At 42.7% G+C, this 19,418-nt stretch overlaps 1 protein-coding gene across 1 annotated transcript in view; it reads left to right on the top strand.

Annotated features, from left to right (window-relative positions):
- Window positions 1–19,418, top strand: part of SPATA1 (spermatogenesis associated 1) — a 451,261-nt gene that overhangs the window by 409,282 nt on the left and 22,561 nt on the right. The window contains exon 12 of the mRNA XM_078645859.1: window positions 6,431–6,529. Coding sequence (XP_078501985.1) covers window positions 6,431–6,529 — 99 coding nt within the window. The remainder of the gene's footprint in view (window positions 1–6,430; window positions 6,530–19,418) is intronic.

The following is a 19,418-nucleotide window of genomic DNA, read 5'->3' as shown; positions in this document are numbered from 1 at the left end:
AGGGGTGGCGTCGCAACCTCAGGTCGTTCTGCACTTGCACCCTTCCGCACAAGTCGATAGCGCAGCTACTAGTCTTGCACCCCAGCGCATGAGAGCCTTCTAGTCCCGCAGACAGGCGTAGTGCCGTGTGCCAATTTCGGACGTCTTTCTGCCCTTAGGGACCTTTGGCCACTGTGCGTGAAAGGATCAGGGCGCGTGGGAGGGTACAGCTGTATCAACAGCAGCAATGCGTGTATATCCAGCAGGCAATGGTGATACGCAGGCACAATCGAAACAAAATGGAGGCGCGCCTCCTTGGCAGTTCAGCAGACAAAATGGCGGGTGATAGCGGTATATATATACATATCCCCCTCCGCTGCCCCTGTTGCTCCGGGACGACTCCCACAACGTGTACCATGCTTCTTCCGAGCCGCTCATAAGTGGAGCAGCAGGGCGCCAAGGCCTCACGTGTTTTTCCTGCGCCTCCCCTCCAAGCGCAAATTGTGCTGTTTCGCGCTTCTCTGCACTAGGCCATAAGCTTAGCTCCTCATCAGCAACCAAGCGCGATCCGAATATTTCCCTCCGCTGCTACTTATCACCAGACCGTTGCGATTTCTCAGTTGTATGGACCTTCGTAGCTGCAGTATCAAATCCGTTTTAGCCCCCAGATCGCAGTCCAATCCGGGTCAGGCCTCCTCGACCTCGGGCTCAGCGTTGCAGCAGACGGGCAGTGGTGTCTAGTGAGGTCGCTCTTCTCATCGGCAATTGCTGCATGCCACCCGTAGTTTCTCTTCCGAACATCAACTGTCCGCTGCGTGCCCGGGATCGTAGCAATGCAGGGCAGTATAGTTGGACCTCCACATCAGCACTTTTAAAAGGATTTATGTAGGATTTTGTTCCCTAGTCAGCGGAGCATGCTAAGAAGCGGCCATCACGCAGCTCAGTTGGCCACACCCCCTCAATTGAGGGATGGTTAGAGCCATTTTGTTTTAGGCTTGATGCGAAGGTGTGCTGGAAACCAAGAGAGGAAGTGCTGTAAAAAGTGGTGGGATTTTTCAAGAGAATAGCTAGCATTGTGTGGAAGAGATCTCTATTCATTAGGTACTGCACACAATTAGACTGGCTCCTAAACACCACCTCCTCAGAACACTCCTGGTCCTAAGAAGAAAACTAACTCATAGGAAGAGAAGACTCGAGACCTCCTGACTCCTGCTGGCACCCAGGTATTGTAAGTGCTCTCCGGTGGTCAAGGGGATGACCTCCTCTTTGCCTGCTCCTGAGACACAAGCTCATCACTGTGGACTGGACCCTGCAGGAGCTCTGGCTGGAAAGACAATTGGTGCTTAGAAGCCTGCCCTCAGGACCTGAGGGTTGCAGGCCTACATGAGCGGCCAAGAGGAACCTTCCTCTCAGTTGGGAGAAAAATGGGGTTTCCTCATGTTTTCATCTCTGCAGGACCAGGGCAAGTTGCTGAGCACCATTAGTGGACAAGAAATCAACCTTAAATAGTCAACATCATATATTACAGACTCATTGTTCGACTTTCAAAAACAACACATCTTGACTCACGTAATATCCATTAAAAACCTAACCAATACATCCTTTCATTCATACAAGTCAAAAATCATCAATGGTAAAGGGAATGACTAATTATCACCATTGCGGTTTATGACTTAACCTTCGAGTGAGTTTATACTTTAGTTCACTATCACTCCACTTTTCTAGCTATTTCTCTGTAACATCGACTATGAGCACATAGTTTTGCCAGACTTACTTCATTGCTTCATCAGGATGGTAGAACATACCACTGGCAAGGTAAAACTATATTTAGTCCCTGTTGATGTGTATCGGTATATCAGGGGAAATCACCTATTATTTGTCACCATAGGAATCAACTTCTCATCTTAAAACAATGCATGTTTATCAAGTTAATCTCTATTTTGTTTTCATCGTATTGAATACACAATGATGATGATAAATCAAGAGGAGCCCATGTCTAGATCAAAAAGCAAGTTACCTGGGGAGAAACTGGCGTTGCTACTAATAAACGGAGTTTTAACGACTACCTACTGAAAACAAGATAAATAGAGGGTTTAATAGTTTTGCTTTCTTGACTTAAATGCTGTTTTTACCACATGAATTTACATGCTGTTCTCTAGGCAATGACATTCTACTTGCCTACTATGTGGGCCACAGCTACCAGGTGTTGAGCAGAGTTTCACAAAGAACTGTGTTAAGACCTAAACAGGGCATACTTTTTATTTTTCGAAGTGTTATATAGTGCAAAATTGACCCGAAGGTATCAGAGCCCTTTACACAAGCACCAGCTGCGTTACATAAGGACACTTTAATTTTTGTGTTAGTTACAGGGAGTTTAAGTGATTTTCTCAGAATCACAGGATGTTGAGCGTCATTGCCAAGACTCAAACCCGGTTCCCTAGATTTAAGGTCGACCGGGTCGTCCCAAAAGTTGGTAAGAGTAGTTCAGGGAAACTGTAATCATGTAATATTGAGTGTTTATGACTTCTGTTTCTGGTCATCTGTTGACAGAGGTAGTTAGCATGCACAATGGAAGTGAATTAATTATTACGATACATGTCTTTTAACAGGGTAAGCAATGCATGCTTTGTATAAGCAACTCAGTATGGGGATAAATCATGCTGGAGCTAATCAAGTGAAAATGTTTTTCTTTTCAGAAATAGAGAAGGCCTACAGAATTATATAAGAACATCTGGATGATGGTTTTATTGTACAATTAGAGTTATCCCACAGTAGGCACCAAATTCAGAATTTGCAGTGCTCTGTGGCCTCTAATTTTACAAATGCCCAAAGACCAGAAGGTGCAGCTAATTCTCTTAGCAGGATACATAACCATAGGCTGATTCACTCGGTGTATACATGGCGTGTGCTGTTTCAGTCAAAGTGTCCCAAGATCAAAGGATAGGTCAGAGTATCGATAGGATCAGATGAGAGTAATGTATTGGTTTGCCTGGTTCAGGTGATAACATTCTCCCATTGAAAGCTTGAACCACATCTGCGGTCTTGTTATCTATACTAATTGATCCATTAGTTACCAGGTTTGATTGGAGCCCCAACAACTGATTCGAAATTTGTAACAAAAGTGGCAGCCTAACCTTCTAAGCATAATTCCTTAAATCCTCATCCTAAGAGGATTGATCGGTACTCAGTGAGCATGATGGAACATTATGTCCCTGCTAGTGCATTCTATGCACAACTTGATAGAGCTTGTATGAGCACTTCTTTCCTCAGAACAATTCTCCCTAGTACTTCCTGTTTTCATGGTCAATTTGGGGAATCAATATTCATTAGTGTTATCTCAATCCAAACAGTCTTGTTGGGTAGATATTTTAATCAAGGGAAATAAGGCAGGCCATCCATTAGTGCCGCTTAGAGATGATACTACCTGTCTGCTGCAGAGGCATTAGCTTCATATCATTGAAGCATTCATTTAAATTGGCCAAATAAATTGACCTAAGAATGTAGCATAGTTATCCAAACTTGAATAATTATATCTACCTCATTATTTAGACCATGATGAGCCAATATTGGCAAAATTATTCCTGAAGTAGCCTGCCTTTGCTTGATCAGTGTGAAAATGGGTAAACTTTACAACTCAATCATGAGAGCATCTAAAAACTCCTTCACCTTTAGATCAACCTTATTAAACTTGAGGTTCGTCTACTCTACAAAAACAGATTGAAAAGTGACTGTATAGATAAGGGAAGTACAACATTCCTGTTTAGCAACTCCAAGAGAGACCTGAACTTCTTTGGTTTAGAAACCTGTCAATGGCTGAACATGTTGGGTAGATTCTTTACATTTCTGAATAAAGGGAGATCATTTCAAAATCAGGCGTTCATCCTAATTAAACTGAGCTAAGAGCAACTTAAAGGGAAAAGCTACAACACCACACATTTATTTTGGATGCTAAAGCATGAAACAGGACATTTTCTTACCTTTATTCTTTCTTGTTACAGTATTAGGTCTAGCCTTCCAGGTGTTGGACTGTCAACTGAAGTAACTGACCTGAGTCTTGACCGCTATACTTTTATGTATTGCACTGGAACTGCAAATGAGGAACTACCAAGGGCTTTGTAAATAGCAATAAACATTGGGAAAGCAAGGGCAGGAATACAGATCAAAGCATCTGATGGACTAGTATCCATGGAGCAAATGCTTCTTATGTGATGTAGACTAATAAACAGATTATGAGACCATGGTGGCTCTGCTGCCCTGGTATTAGTTAATCTCTCTGCTTCGATTGGCATAATCTCATATGCCTTCCTTTTTAATCATGTGTTTGAAAATGGATTTTGACTCTAAGCCCTTAGCAGGCTAAGGTCTTACCTATCCACTCAGTCTTAATATAACCTGTTTGATCCCTTTTACTCAACTGAGACACCCAATAAATGCAGAGTTCTACATGGGTCCTTATTGAGTCCCATGTCATTTAACACTTATATTGCCACCCTCTTAGCACTAATAAGATCCTTTTGTTTCAATATCATGCTCTAAGAAGATGATACTCAAATTGTGATCTCCTTTGCGGACAACTTAACCTTGAGCCATGAACAATTTTGTGCCTGTAGACCAGCAGTAGCATCCTGGATGAAAGCCAAATGTCTAAAACTCGATAGTGATAAAACAGTTGTTCTCCTATTTGCAGGCAATCTTCAGCATTGTTGAATGTGTGGTGGCCCACGAAACTAGCCACTAGTCCCACCAGACCACCCATGCTAAAATCCGCAGTGCATTCTTTGCAATGTATCCATTGCCACTCAGATCAATCTGACGCATTGTGCTGCTCAACATGTTAAGGAAGGTTATTTCCCTGCTGTGGCAATCCATTCGTAAAAGGAGTATGCGGTCTCTGGTTATCTCTTGCTCAAACTATGGAAACTCCCTTAATCTAGGTCTCCCAGAAAGTTTTACTAGCTGCCTACAAGTTCTCTAAAATGTCATGGCTCAGGTAATCTTAAAACTGCCACTCCATGTCGTCCGACTCGAAGAGCTGCACTGGCTCCCTGTCTGAAAGTGTTCTATGTTCAAAGCAATATGTATATCACACACAGCTTGTTACAAGTGAAGAACCACCTATCTCATACATATAGTGGTACCATATCTTCCCACCCGGGTTCTTCGATTGACTAATGCAAACTTCCTGCAATTCCCTTTGGTTTACAGAACTAGGATGGGCAGCCAATCCTTCTCTTTTTTTATCTGCCAAATTGTGGAAACTTTATCCACCAGTATCAGACAGACAACATTTTAACTCTCTTCAGGACAAAACATAAAATGTGGCTCATTCAGTTGACCTAATCTTCTGGTCAGTGGTGTCCTAAATCCCTTAAAGCCAAAATACCCTTTTCTGGGTAAGAGTGTGCTATATAAATCTTCTAATAATACAAATTTTGTCTCTGGTATTGCAGTTGCAGATCTACATCACAATCATTGTGACGTCCTGTTTTTTGTGTTAGAAAGGCAACGAGAAGTCACAGTTGGAATATAAATAATGCTCCTTGTATTCTGCAAGATTTGTACACTAAGCTGAAAAAGGATTCTCAAGGGTCGCATAGTCAGATTGCAAATGTCAGTAGAGCGGAACCTTAATTGAGAGGTGCAACAGTTTCAAAGTGCCTTTGTTCTGGAACTGTCACCCCTGTGACTGTGTGTCCCTTTAGCCTGCAGAGGTAATAAACCAGTTTTTGCAGCTTCACTTGAGGATCATAGTTCAATGCAATTAGCAAGGCTAGTTAACCCCTAGAAGGGCATGTGCGATCCAATATGCAAGCAGCAGAGTGAAAATGGCGCATATTTTACACAGGTGATTAAAAAATACTAGTAATTAAAGAAGTTATTTGGGAGTTTCAAAGACTGGCCATCATAAAGTGTAATGCTTACATGGTGGGCCTTTTTTGATGGCATACAGGAAGCTCTCCTAAAAAAACAAGTTGGAAGTAGGGGCCAGCGCTGAGCACCAAGCTGTCTGTCTTCACTGCAAATAAGTAGAAATAGATCTCCAATATCTAGAAATTAATGGCATTGGATAGCTGTAATGCACACAGTGAAAAGCCTGTGTGCAGACTTCTCTAAAGCCAATGGAAGCCAATGGGAAGAAGCTCTGCCACAAGCGCAGAGCAAATGTGATGGAAGACATGGGGACGTTGGTTCACAAACTTGCTCATAAAATAGTGGGAATAGGGAAGTCTGAAATAATGGTCTTGAAATGTCGTAAACATCTCTGTCATCAACCTCATGTATATCAAAAAAGGGAATGTGTGTTAAAAAGATAAATTAATCTAATACATTTAATTATCCAAAACACCTTATTGTAAGGGAATTAAAACAGGTCTTTAATATCTGATTTAAAATTGAAAACGCAGTTGTGTACACCGAATAAAGCAGCCATCTTCCTTTTCTTCCTTTCTAGAATACCTTGATTATCCAAGTCACCTCAAAACAACAGGAAATTGACCAACTGAGAAGAAAACTGGACAATACCAAAATGAGGCTAGTCGTAGAAATAAAGGTAATGCTGATTTACCTTTGCCATGTATTCATTTGCTGTATATTATTTTAGGACAGACATATAGATCAGCAGCCACTGCCATTGAAATCAGGTTATGGCAAATAAAATCCAGACCTTAATTTACTGAGTGATTTTAGTGGTTTACATGTGAAGAACAACCTTGTACACCCACGATTAGAGGACAGCTGGTGTCAGGTGGGAGGTAGGTAAAACATAAGTCCAATATCACTGTTGCTTGTTAGATGTGGACGGGTTTCTCAAGGTGACTGTTTTTCGGTGTTTAAAAAAACCAATCGGTTTAGTTGTGCTTCCAGGAGACATCACCTTTATCTAAGATACATGTTCATGGATGTTAATTAGTGCCTGCTAAGGGCGGCAATTGCTATCCACATGCTCCTGCTTGCAATCCTGGGCTTCCTAATGACCACTCGCTAGCAATTAACGTTTTAAATCTACCAAATACAGAGTGAACTGCCGTGCTATTACTTAGTTATTTGATAGGCATTGGTGAAATATCTTTATGTTAGGGCACGTGTTTTACAGTTCACTTCACCTTTGTCTGGATCTTAATAGCTCTACAAGAAATGTAATAGTTACGTTTCTTATTTCGGATTTGTGTTTGTTCTATTTTTGCTTTAATTCTTGTTAATCTTACATGGTGGAGTACATGTGGCCTCTTTATTGAATACACAACATAATTCGTATCATGTATTGGAAATTGGCATTACTCTGCACCCTTTATTGAACCACATCCTCCTTGATTAGATTAACGTAATTATGAGAACAAGGGAAGGAAAAGTACATACATTCTTCCTTGTTATTGTGTGTCTTAACTGCCTGTGGAGATGTTGTTTCAGTTTATTTTAACAGTATTGTTACATTATACCATTTTTTATAGACAAATGTGGGTCGAATGGAAAACAATATGTATCATTTCCTTCAACCATAATTCTGCACTAATGTTTTGTAATGTTTATATTTATTCTATAACTCCCCAGGAAATATATTTTAATAAAGGTTAATTTGAATCGTCTTTATTTGAAGTGCCGAGGGAGTGCCTAGGAACTGCCCAGGCAAAGACGGAGTGGTGAATACACCCGTCCTCAACCGATATGGCTGTGCTGGGTCACCCCTCTTGGCTCAACTTAATTTAGAGAGAAATGGAGAAACGTGAGTTGCCCGGAGGTCATGTTACCGGGGTATGACTTACTACTACGATCCTGGGGTTTGTGAATGGTGCAGTGGGTGCAATCTCAAAAGAAGTTGAAATCGCTGAATGACGTTTGTCCCTATCTTGTGCATCACCCATCTCTCCCCAAACTGCTAGACTTGTTTCTGCCCTTTCTGTCACAGTGGAAGCCCAAGTTCACTGGGAGACGCTTCGCCGGTGCTGCTTGCCGGTGTTGGGGGCAGAGACACAAACTACCGCATCCAGAAGCCAGTGGGGGCACCAGCTGACATCACGCCCCTCCCCCTGTGACCCGGAGCACCTGTAAAACCTCTCACGCCTCCCGCTTCGGGGGAGACGCTTCGCCGGTGCTCCTTGCCGGTGTTGGGGGCAGAGACACAAACTACCGCATCCAGGAGCAAGTGGGGGCACCAGCTGACATCACGCCCCTCCCCATGTGACCTGGAGCACCTGTAAAACCTCTCGCGCCTCCCGCTTCGCGGGAGACCCTTCACCGGTGCTGCTTGCCGGTGTTGGGGGCAGAGACACAAACTACCGCATCCAGAAGCCAGTGGGGGCACCAGCTGACATCACGCCCTGCCCCCTGTGACCCGGAGCACCTGTAAAACCTCTCGCGCCTCCCGCTTCGCCGGTGCTGCTTGCCGGTGTTGGGGGCAGAGACACAAACTACCGCATCCAGGAGCCAGTGGGGGCATCAGCTGACATCACGCCCCTCCCCCTGTGACCCGGAGCACCTGTAAAACCTCTCGGGCCTCCCGCTTCGCGGGAGACGCTTCGCCGGTGCTGCTTGCCGGTGTTGGGGGCAGAGACACAAACTACCGCATCCAGAAGCCAGTGGGGGCACCAGCTGACATCACGCCCCTCCCCCTGTGACCCGGAGCACCTGTAAAACCTCTCGCCGGTGCTGCTTGCCGGTGTTGGGGGCAGAGACACAAACTACCGCATCCAGGAGCCGGTGGGGGCATCAGCTGACATCACGCCCCTCCCCCTGTGACCCGGAACACCTGTAAAACCTCTCGGGCCTCCCGCTTTGCGGGAGACGCTTCGCCGGTGCTGCTTGCCGGTGTTGGGGGCAGAGACACAAACTACCGCATCCAGGAGCCAGTGGGGGCACCAGCTGACATCACGCCCCTCCCCCTGTGACCCGGAAGATTATACCATCTCTCTTCTCCTGCGGCGTGGGACGCGCACGGGCGGGCGCCGGGATAAGCCCGGGCAAAGGGCGGGCCGTCTGAGGCCGTCCGAGGCAGGGCTGGGCCACCCCTCCAACATTTGTCATGGAGAAGAGAAAACAGCCATGCAGGGCAGACCAGGAAGGTAAAGTCGCTACGATTCTGCGAAAATCCGAATCTATAATTTCCTATCTGACCTCTGCGGTGGGAGTACTGACAAAGGAAATGGCCTATGCTGAGAAGGAACTTGGATTGGACTCCGCTAACACTAACCCAGATTCAGACCCTGCACTTGCCCCTGATCACACCCCGAGCATACCTTTGGAACCCACAATTGTAATTCCAAACACCCCCTCCTCAGTGGCCCCGCGGATTGTTCCCTTAAGTCCTCTACCCTCACATCCCCTCAAAAGGATCACAACCCAATCAGCCCCCCCACCTGTGATTATGCGCAGACGAAGAACCCATTTAAAGGGTTCCAAGAGGAGAAATGTACAGGGTAAGTCTGTCCACCAAGTCGCCAGCCTAAGGGACCATGTTTCTGACATTGTTGAAGACTTGTTTACATCAAGACTTGAACCCGCACTGGTGGCCATTGCAAAAGATATAGTGGACACTCTTAATGTATGTGTAGCGGGTCTTCTGGTTAAATGTGAGAAAATTGATGCCTTTCTAAAACAACATTCAAGCCATAACGTGAAGCTGGTCAATCCTCAACATGTAAATGTTAGCCAGCCTGGGGGCAAAATTGTAAAAAATCTTAAAGAAGTTGCTAGGAAAGGCATCCAGGCCAACAGGGATGTTTTGGAGGGGAACGACTGACTACCTTGCAGTTTAGTTGAGGAGAGGTTGGAGTTAGGCTCCCAGAGGTCCTTATGTAAAATTCTCACGTGGAATGTGGCGGGAATCAGATCCAAAGCCACTGATCCTATTTGGCAGAAGTTTATCAAGCAGTATGACATACTTGCCTTCCAAGAGACCTGGAACACCTCGTCCAGCTTTTTATTGGACGGGTATCTTAGCTTCTCTTCCCCTGCAGTTTCTGGATTAGTGGAAAGACCTAAAGGGGGTCTGCTTGTCCTTTTTTCATTGAACCTGACTACCCTGGAGCAATTTTTGTCAGTCTATAAACAAGATTGTTCTTTCGTCCCAGAGGTGGTCCTCTTGGGAGATTTTAACATTCATCCCTGTCTGGGGGATTGATATAATGATAACTATGGAGGGTCGCCTGGAGAGGGGGGGGCCCACTTTGAGCATAGTAAGGAAGGAGAGGCCCTTGAGGGCCTTCTCTCTAACCTGAATCTACTTGAACCAGGCCTGGGTAATGGTGAGGTCAGAGCACCAGCCTTTATAGGGAGAGGCACAAACACTGTTATTGATTACATCTTTTTATCCCCTGGGGGTTTGGCTAAAACTTTGGCCTATAGTGTAGTGACTGCTATCTTTAGCGACCATAACCCGGTTTTGCTGGTAGTGGACTTTGGCACTTTTATGAAAGAGAAGGTCCTAGGAGGTGGGGCGTCTAGGCATCTGTTAACCACAGATCAGGGGAGACGGATCAAATGGAATAAGGTCATCCCAGAGGTATTTTTTGAGACCCTTGCACTGAAAACTGAGGCCAATATGGCTGTCTGCTTGGATGATACTGCAGCAGGAGTTGAGGTTGTGGCTGCTTATGTAGAAGTCTGCAAGCAGATTTCAAAAGATCTAGAGGCTGGCGATACCGCACACTCAAGGAGGGCCTGTAAATGGTTCGATAAAAAGTGCTCACTTGCCCATGGTGCTCTACTTAAAGCACTAAAACACAGACCTAGGAATAGAACACTAGTGGCGGACCTCCGGAAGGAGTACAAACTTGTAACACGCAAGCGTCAAATCAAGGAGGAGGCTTGGGAAAGTCTGCAATCCACGGATGCGTTAAGGGATAGTAAGAAATTCTGGGCCGTCATTAATCAGCCGTTTTTCTCAGACCAGAATAATCTGCATATGGACTGTGTAATCTCTGACGAGAGCTGGCTTGAACATTTTAAAAGTATCTATGATATAGATCAAGGAGTTTTAGTGTCCTCTGATACTGCTATGGCTCGGTACGCTATGCCCATCAAGTTTCATATGGCTGAGGTGGAAAGGGCGATTAAGGACACAAGTAGACACAAGGCTCCAGGTCCAGACGGGGTCCCCGCAGATCTGTACATCCTGTACCCACAATTTTGGGCAAAAATTCTAACTAATGTATATAATGCGGTGTCTACTGTGGGTTTTCCTTCTGCCTGGTCCTCTTCAGTCATAGTTCCTATTTTCAAGAAGGGGAACAGAGGGGACCCCGCTTGCTACAGGCCGATCTCTCTGTTGGACTCTGCGGTAAAAATCTTGGGCAGAGTCATTTTACAGAGACTGGGGGACTGGCTTGCAGGGAGTGGGGTCCTCTCTGATCTCCAGTATGGTTTTAGAGCACACAGGGGTACCATGGACCAATGTTTGAATTTACACTTCCTCATAAGCAAATACACAGTGGTGAAGGAGGGACTTTTATATTTGGGTTTCATGGACCTATCTTCTGCATTTGATTTAGTTAACCGTTCAAAGCTTTGGTTTATTTTGCGGGATATGGGTTTAGACGCTTCTTTAGTTAACTTTTTAAGTGATCTTCCTCAGAACCTGTCTGCCTCCGTCAGGGTAACAAGGGAAGGCAGGTGCACTGGGCAATTTAGTTCAAGAAGGGGGGTCAGACAAGGCTGCATTCTGGCCCCCCTTCTATTCACTATTTACATCAATGCCCTCGAAAAATCATTGGACTTGGCCACATTGGATATTCCGCGTATAGGCGGGTCGGGTATCCCGGTCCTCCTGTACGCGGATGTCGCAGTCCTCCTTGCACGCACGGGCATGGGCCTACAGAGGCTGTTGGATCACTTTGGTACTTTTATGGAAGCCCTGGACTTAAAAATTAACACTTCAAAATCCCATGTAATGGTGACCGGAGCACGGAAAACGAACATGAAGGTTAAAACCTTCACGTGCAACGGCATAGAAATATCAAAGGTGCCGTTTTTCTGCTATCTGGGAGTCTTATTTGACGAGAAAGGGAACTGGGGCCCCCAGATGAAGCATAAGAGCAATGTGGCTTCAAGATCCACCAGAGCTCTGCTGAACTTCTCTAGGAGATTGGGGGCAAGACCTATGGAGGCAATGCTAAAGATTTACAAGTCTAAGTGTTTGGCAATTGCCTCCTATGGGTCGGATATCTGGGGTTACGTACCATCCCCCGGGATACAAATCGCAGAAAACAAGTTTCTTAGATCCCTTTTGTCACTCTCTCAATCATCCCCCACATTCTCTATACACTGTGAAGTGGTATTGGGTTACGTCTCTGACCTCCTGAAAATGGCCCCGTTGTTACGTTGGGTTAATACCTGGTTGAATGAGATCACATTAAACCACCTGATACTGAAGGACTGTGTTGCCCTAGATAAAGTGGACAGAATTCCTTGGCTGTCGTATGTTAGAGCGGCAGGTTAGGGCGTCCTGAAATTTATTTATCACCACAGGGCATCAGGAAGGAGGACATAGGGTGGATCAAGCTCAATTTTTGCAATTTGTTGGAGGCTGAGAGGGAGGAAGTAGAACTTAGAAAACCTATGGTGAGATCTATTTATGGCCTATCAACCTCTCTAGTGATCGAACCGTACTTGAAGTATGTCACCAAGCCCTTCCATCGCTTCCTTCTGGTTAGATTTCGGTTCAATCTTATCCACCTTATGTTGGGCTTATACCCTAAATGGGGGAAACCAGAAGATACAGCACCATGTACATGTGACAGCTTTTCCCCACAGGACACGCTCCACCTAGTAATGTTCTGTGAGCATTACTCGGTGGCTCGCAAACATTTTTTATACCCAATCCTGAGGGAACTTGGTTTTGTCCAGGTAAGGCCTGCCCTCCTACACTTACAAATGCTTGGTTCTGTTCGGGTTATCTACAGCATAGCTGGTTTTTTGGTGGCAGCAGCCCGCCTGAACAAAAGGAGACTACTGCACCTATAATTATTTTGTAAGATCAAATGGGGTTATGGTCATTAAATCAACATACTTAATAATGCACTTTGTATGGACTTAAATTGCCGTCGGCCAAGGATTATATGATATCTGGTTTTATATTGCACAATTTTTAAATAAACTTAATGTATTTTAGGTGTAGGTTTTATGAACTGAATTGTAATAACTAAACATGTATTTAATTTCTAATATACATTTGCAATGTGCGGAAGACGAAGTTTTGTATTGCTTTTTATGGTTTTAACTAATCGAAATAAAGAACGTTGACTGACTGACTAAAATTCAAAAGTGTATTAATATGTTTAAATTACAATTTCATACTTAAAGAAAGAACATTTAATTTTTTACCACAGAATAAAAACTTCTGAGGAACAGACATTAGACTCTCAACATGCATCTTCATGTATGCTTTTCCACAACACAAAATGTGCAAATGACAAAAACCTGTTTAATCAACTGATCTAAACATGAAAATGTTTCCCTTTTTACTACAGAATTTAAAGGATTAACTGTATTTTCACATTGGTTGTAGTGGCAATCCTCAACAATCCCAAAATGGTACTGTCTCTAATGAGTCCTAAGAGGTATATATCAATTAGGATTTCTCTCTGCAGTTCAAAACATTTTGCAAGATTTGAATGCAATATGAAGTCAAATTAAAACTTCGATATGGTCTACGAGAAGTACCATTTTAATTGGCTTCTGAATTACAGACTGTCATTAATGATTTGCATTACTTTGTGTTTGTCTGTTCCAATTGTTTATGATGTTTACAGAACATTTCAGATACTTAGAACATTGCTCATTTGCTTTTCTTTCCTTACATTCATTCCCAATTAATGTGGCAAAGGGAATCTAATAAAGCAAAAAGGGGTCAGACTACCTTTGCTTAGGCTTTCCCTCAAAGGAATTTCGATTAAACTTTTTGGCAAGTGTTGGTTTGTTAAGCATACTGGCTCCATAACTGAGGATGCAACTGGATCAGAGTTAAAGACCATATTCCTTTGGGCTTTAGTGGTGCTCTCTAATGAATTTCTAGCAAATGCTGTCCCAAATAGTGCTTCTTAAAGCTTATTGGGGATCAAAGCAGATGGAATTGAATGAATCATGACAGGGAATACCCCTCTTCCGAGTGAATGGTTTGGACGTTGTGTTGATAATGAGGCAACTAATCTGATTAAAAGCAAAACCACAATTAGAGTGCGACTTAACTCATGAATTTCTTGGAGTAATAAATCCGTAAAGAAAAAATCTTTGTGAATTGAGCCGTTAGACCCTGATTGCAAGTTAGGCAGAGAAATTAATGGGCTTGTATGTGTTAATTTCATTCTGCTTGATTATGACCAGTTTTACTGGTTGTGGGAAATCCTGAAGCGATTATTCCAGAATTAAAAGAAATTGAAGACCTCGAAAAAGAACTTCTGGGTGGGGACGGAGTATCTGAGGCTAAAATACTATTAAATACGCTCAACAAAACTATAGAAGATTTCAATTCTTTTGAACTAAAAAAGAAAGCTGACAAGGTTTCAAAAGACAAAGAACTTTTCTAAAGAAAGAGCCTTCCCCTACTTAAGAGAGGACTACTACACAACATCTACAAATCAGAATAGACAGAACACTTGGGGTAGATTCAGGCGAAACCAACCGAATAACTTCTCAGAATAATCAGGTGGATCTAGTGACTCTGATGCACAACCAGGACCCAGCCGTTCTGATAATCACCCAGGTCAGCCTTTTTTAGACCGAGGAGGCAAAGCCAAGAGAAAGACTTGGTACCAATATCCATGAGAGAGACAAACCAGGAACAAATACTATCAGTTGGGCCAACAACCATACTAGAACCCATATTGGAACCCAACCCTGACAGCATGGAGACCATCCCGATCTTCAACCTGTCAAAACACGTCGTATCTTCCTCGGAAGTGTCTCTACTGAGTAAGAGACTATCATTTGTGATCACAGAGAAAACAAATTGCTTTACCCTTAAAGCAGAACTGTTCCAATTCTTTAGAAAGAAAAGCCTACACCTTTTCTTTCTTTAAAGATAGGGAATATATGACAAAAGAATCTGTGATGGGCCTCAGACCCCCTCAACTTTCTACCCTACTAATGGCATGATGCCACATGAACTTTCGAGAAAATAATCCTTTCCAACATAGATGCCCTCAAACATAGCAGACAGCTCATACCATACAGTATTACTTTCCAGGAACGACAAGCCCTCATACATTGAAGAATGATAACACTATAATACTAACACCCGCTGACAAAGGAGGTGGGATTGTAATCCAAGAACGTGATGACTATGACAGAGAAATCAACAAACAAATCAATGAAATCAAACATTACAAAAAACTTAATTCCAACCCTCTCTCAGAGATTAGGAATGAGATACTCCGCAACTGAAGGACAGGAGGAGGGATACCTTACCAAACGAATTCCTCAAAACAGTTAATCCAAGGCCTATCCTATCTGGATGCGGTTCCATTCTGGAACCAATTGGCAGATACATAGACTTTTTTATCAAAGACTTTGTGCCCAAACAGGAAAGCTATGTTAGAGATACCATGCATATGATCAACCTGATAGATGAGAAGGCTTATAATATCAACACAGACTGGCTAGCCACACTAGACATAACATCTCTATACACTAATATCCCCCAAAGAGAGAGTATTCAGGTCATTGAACATTTACTTGACACAAGAATAAGACCCTTGCAAGTACCCACAGCCATCATAATCTCTCTACTTAGAGTGGCATTACAAACCAACTACTTTGTGTCAGGGGGTCACAATTACCAACAATGTTCCGGTACCCGTATGGGTGCAGTTTTTGCACCGAATCTAGCTGACATCTATATGGACCACATAGAACGCACATATGCCATAAACCACACTAACCCTTACCATGCTAACATCAAATGCTGGCACCAGTATCTGGATGATATCTTCCTTATCTGGGGTGGTAATGAATCAGACTTCATGGACTTTGTAATGTACCTCAACAACATCCAGCCACATCTCACTTTCACGGCCACATTACACAATTCCACCATAGCTTTCTTGGATTTCAAAATCCAATACTCAGAAGAAAAACTTTATACTACACTACACAGAAAACCAACTGAAAGGAACATGCTACTTGCATATAATAGCCATCATCCCTGGGCCCTGAGAGATGGGTTACCATTTGGACAGTTCCTAATAGTTCCCAGGAACTGCTCCCACAAAGAGGACTATATGAGTGAGGCAGAAATACTTAAAAATGAGGCAGAAATACTTAAAAATAAACTAGCATCCAGAGGATATACAAATAGGATTATCAAAAAATCAATGAAACGTGCTTCGTATTGCCATAGAGAAGAGCTTCTCAACCCCAGACCAAAAACACCATTAAACAGAATGGTTTGTGTGACTACTTTTGGTGTCCATACCAATAAGGTTCGGAACTTGATCACAAGAAATTGGATTCTTATCCGGAGCATTGACCCTGAATTTGAGACACCCATGTTTGCGTATAAACGGGGCAAAAATATAAAAGACCATCGCATATGATCATCCAGAGAGACTAGCAAAATAAAGACTAACACCCTTGAATCGGTCTGGGGGCTACCAGTACTACAGGGCAATTATAAATGTGGTAACTGCATGGCCTGCCCATACACTGAGAATACAAGTTCCTTTAAACACGGTAGCTGCACACATAACCTTAAATTCTTCTCAAACTGCCAAACACAAAACTTGGTTTATTGCATCTGGTGGCCCTGCGGACTACCATATATCGGACAAACACAGCTGCCAGTTAATGCCCGGATTGGACAACATCGTAGCAGGATAAGGAAATCGGTTGCCAATGCCCCACTTGTGTCCCACTTCATTGAAAAACAACACACAGCAGACGACATCAGGTGGCAAGTAATATACTCACTGCACCGCCCGCCACAAACTTAAAAAAGAATGCACCATTTGCATACACGAAGCGGCAGGCACCGCGCGGTGCCTGCTCCTTGGTGTATGCAAATGCTGGGGGGTACCACAGGTACCCCCCCTTTGCACCCACCACCTCGGACTTCACCAGGGGGGCCCGCAGGGGGCCCCCAAAGCAAAGACCGCCTGCCTTTCAGTGGCGGCATCGCCGCCGCGGAAAGGCACCTCTGGCCACACATCATAATATGGCTGGCGGTGTCCATTGGACACCACCACCATATTATTCCTTTTCCGCCCCGGTCGCCTTGCGACCGAGGCGGAAAAGCGGCGGGCGGTCTTTCCGTCCGCCGTGGTCAACCCCGCCATACTAATAGGGGGGGGGGGGGGAACGGGAGATGATGGTGGGCGGATTGCCCCCGCCAGACTGGCCGCCATCATAATGGGCCCCTTAGTGTTTCGATGTGTAAAGTTGAGTAAGGTCAAATTTAATGTTAGTGTTAGTGTTAGTTTGTGGATATTTGCTTGTTTATGTGGGTGGGAATGTATGTTTTCAGTGTTTTTATTTTAGGAGTTCGTCATCTCGGAAGGAATCATTTTTTTTTTAAAGAAGTGTTTGTTAGTTTTAATTAACTAATATATTTTGAACACTTCTTTACATTTTTTGGTTTTCCTGGAGCGGTTTTTCTATATTTTATCTTTGTTCGGGTTTTTTATGGTTTTTCAAAGGACTTACGTTGGATGGATTATTCTGTTTTTGGACAGTTGTATTTTTTCATTTTTATTTGGGGCTTCATTTTATTATACATGGATTGTTTTGGTGGAAAAGGAGTTTACAGCCTTTGGGATACCATTGGTAAGTTTTTGTTTTATTTATTGTGGGTGGGTAGTATTTTTATTATTTTTGCTAGATCATATTTTATTTCAAATATTATTAATGTGTGTATATATCTTTTATAACATAATATATATATATATATATTGCACACATTAATTATATTTGAGATTAAAAAATTATTGTTATTTACATGTTGTTGCTATTTTGTTTTACTGCTTTGCTGGTGATAGTAATTTAAAGAAGTGTTTTGGCTATTATGTTGAGGTATTCAATTCCTTTAGTGCTAGGATACAATTTTACTTGTTGTTCTAGGTATTTATGCATTTGTTTGGTTTGCTTGGATGTTTTGGGAGTTAGTTCTGTAACTATGAAATGGATTGTTCCATTCGGAACTCTTGATAGCTTTGTTCCTTTTGTAGGCATTTAATAACGTTTTCTAAACTAGGTTTAGTTCTGCCTGTGGATTGAAGGAAGGCATTGTGCCAGCCTTCGACAGCGTTATTTGTTTTTGATTCTGTATTTAGTGTACTTTTGTAAACGTTCCACCAAGAATTTAGGATTTCTTCTGTGGCCAGATCTATGGAGTCTACCCACCAATGTGTCCTCGAAATAGTCTAATAGAGGACTTAGTTTAGCTTCATTTTGTTTGTAAAAGTTGCTGTCAATTAAAAGGTTGTAGTGTTCTGCCACATCTGTTTCTGGGACGTAAGCTAGTGCTGTTCGTTTTTTTATTTGATAGGCAAATGATGAATTTGTTGCATATTCTATGCTTAGTGTTGTCTTTTGTAAATGTCTCCATAGACATTGGTTAAAATGATAATAACAGCCTTGGGTACAGGTGTGGGGATGTATTTTTAAGATAGTTGAAAGCATTGCTTGTTCAAAATCTAGTATTATTTTTTCTGGGGAATAGTCATTAGTTTTTTGTTTAATTGTTTGTAATAATTCCATATATGTGGAATTATTTTTGTTTGGTAGTAGTGCATACAGAAGAGGAATATTGCAGTTTTGATAAAGACCATGTACTGTGTATAATTGGTAAAAAGGTTTGGGACAGATGTTAGTCCCATCCATCATCCAATATTGGCTTTGTTGAAGTTTTATGAGGTTTATAGCTGTGCCAAAAATTATTAGTCTTTTGTCATTGTTTTCATTATCATAAATGACAAAAGGTCTTTTGTTTAAAGTTATAATTTGGTAAGGATTTAAAATGATTTTGCTATATGTTCTAGGAGGTGGAGTGGTAGTGGTAGTTGTTCTTTTGGTACGTGATATTGTTCTTTTTAGGGAGACTATATTTGGCATTTGTGTGGTGGCTGTTTTAGGTATTTGGGGTATCTGTTCTTTTAGAATGACGCTAGTTGGTTTTTGGGAACCTGTACTAGCTTCTTTTATATTTTCTAATGCTGTTCTAACTTCAATTTCAATAACGTTTGGTGGGTGGTTGTGTTCCCTAGTATAAAGTACTGTTGCTTCTCTAGTTGTTGCCCTCCCGTAACATTTGTTGGAATAATATTTACAACATTTCCAATTTACTTTCCTCCCAACTTGTTTCTCTCGTGTATAAGTGTAGCCCATATAGCACAGTAATAGTTTTCCTTTCTGGCTCGTTACAAATTCTGCTCCTTCTGTCATTTTGCTGTTTCTTAATCTATAAGAAATATATTGTATACTTTTAATAAATGTTGCTAAAAATATATCAAGTTAAT

This window comes from Lissotriton helveticus, chromosome 1_1, assembly GCF_964261635.1.
Source record: "Lissotriton helveticus chromosome 1_1, aLisHel1.1, whole genome shotgun sequence".
NCBI lineage: Eukaryota > Metazoa > Chordata > Amphibia > Caudata > Salamandridae > Lissotriton > Lissotriton helveticus.
This window is presented reverse-complemented; position numbering and strand designations above follow the sequence as displayed.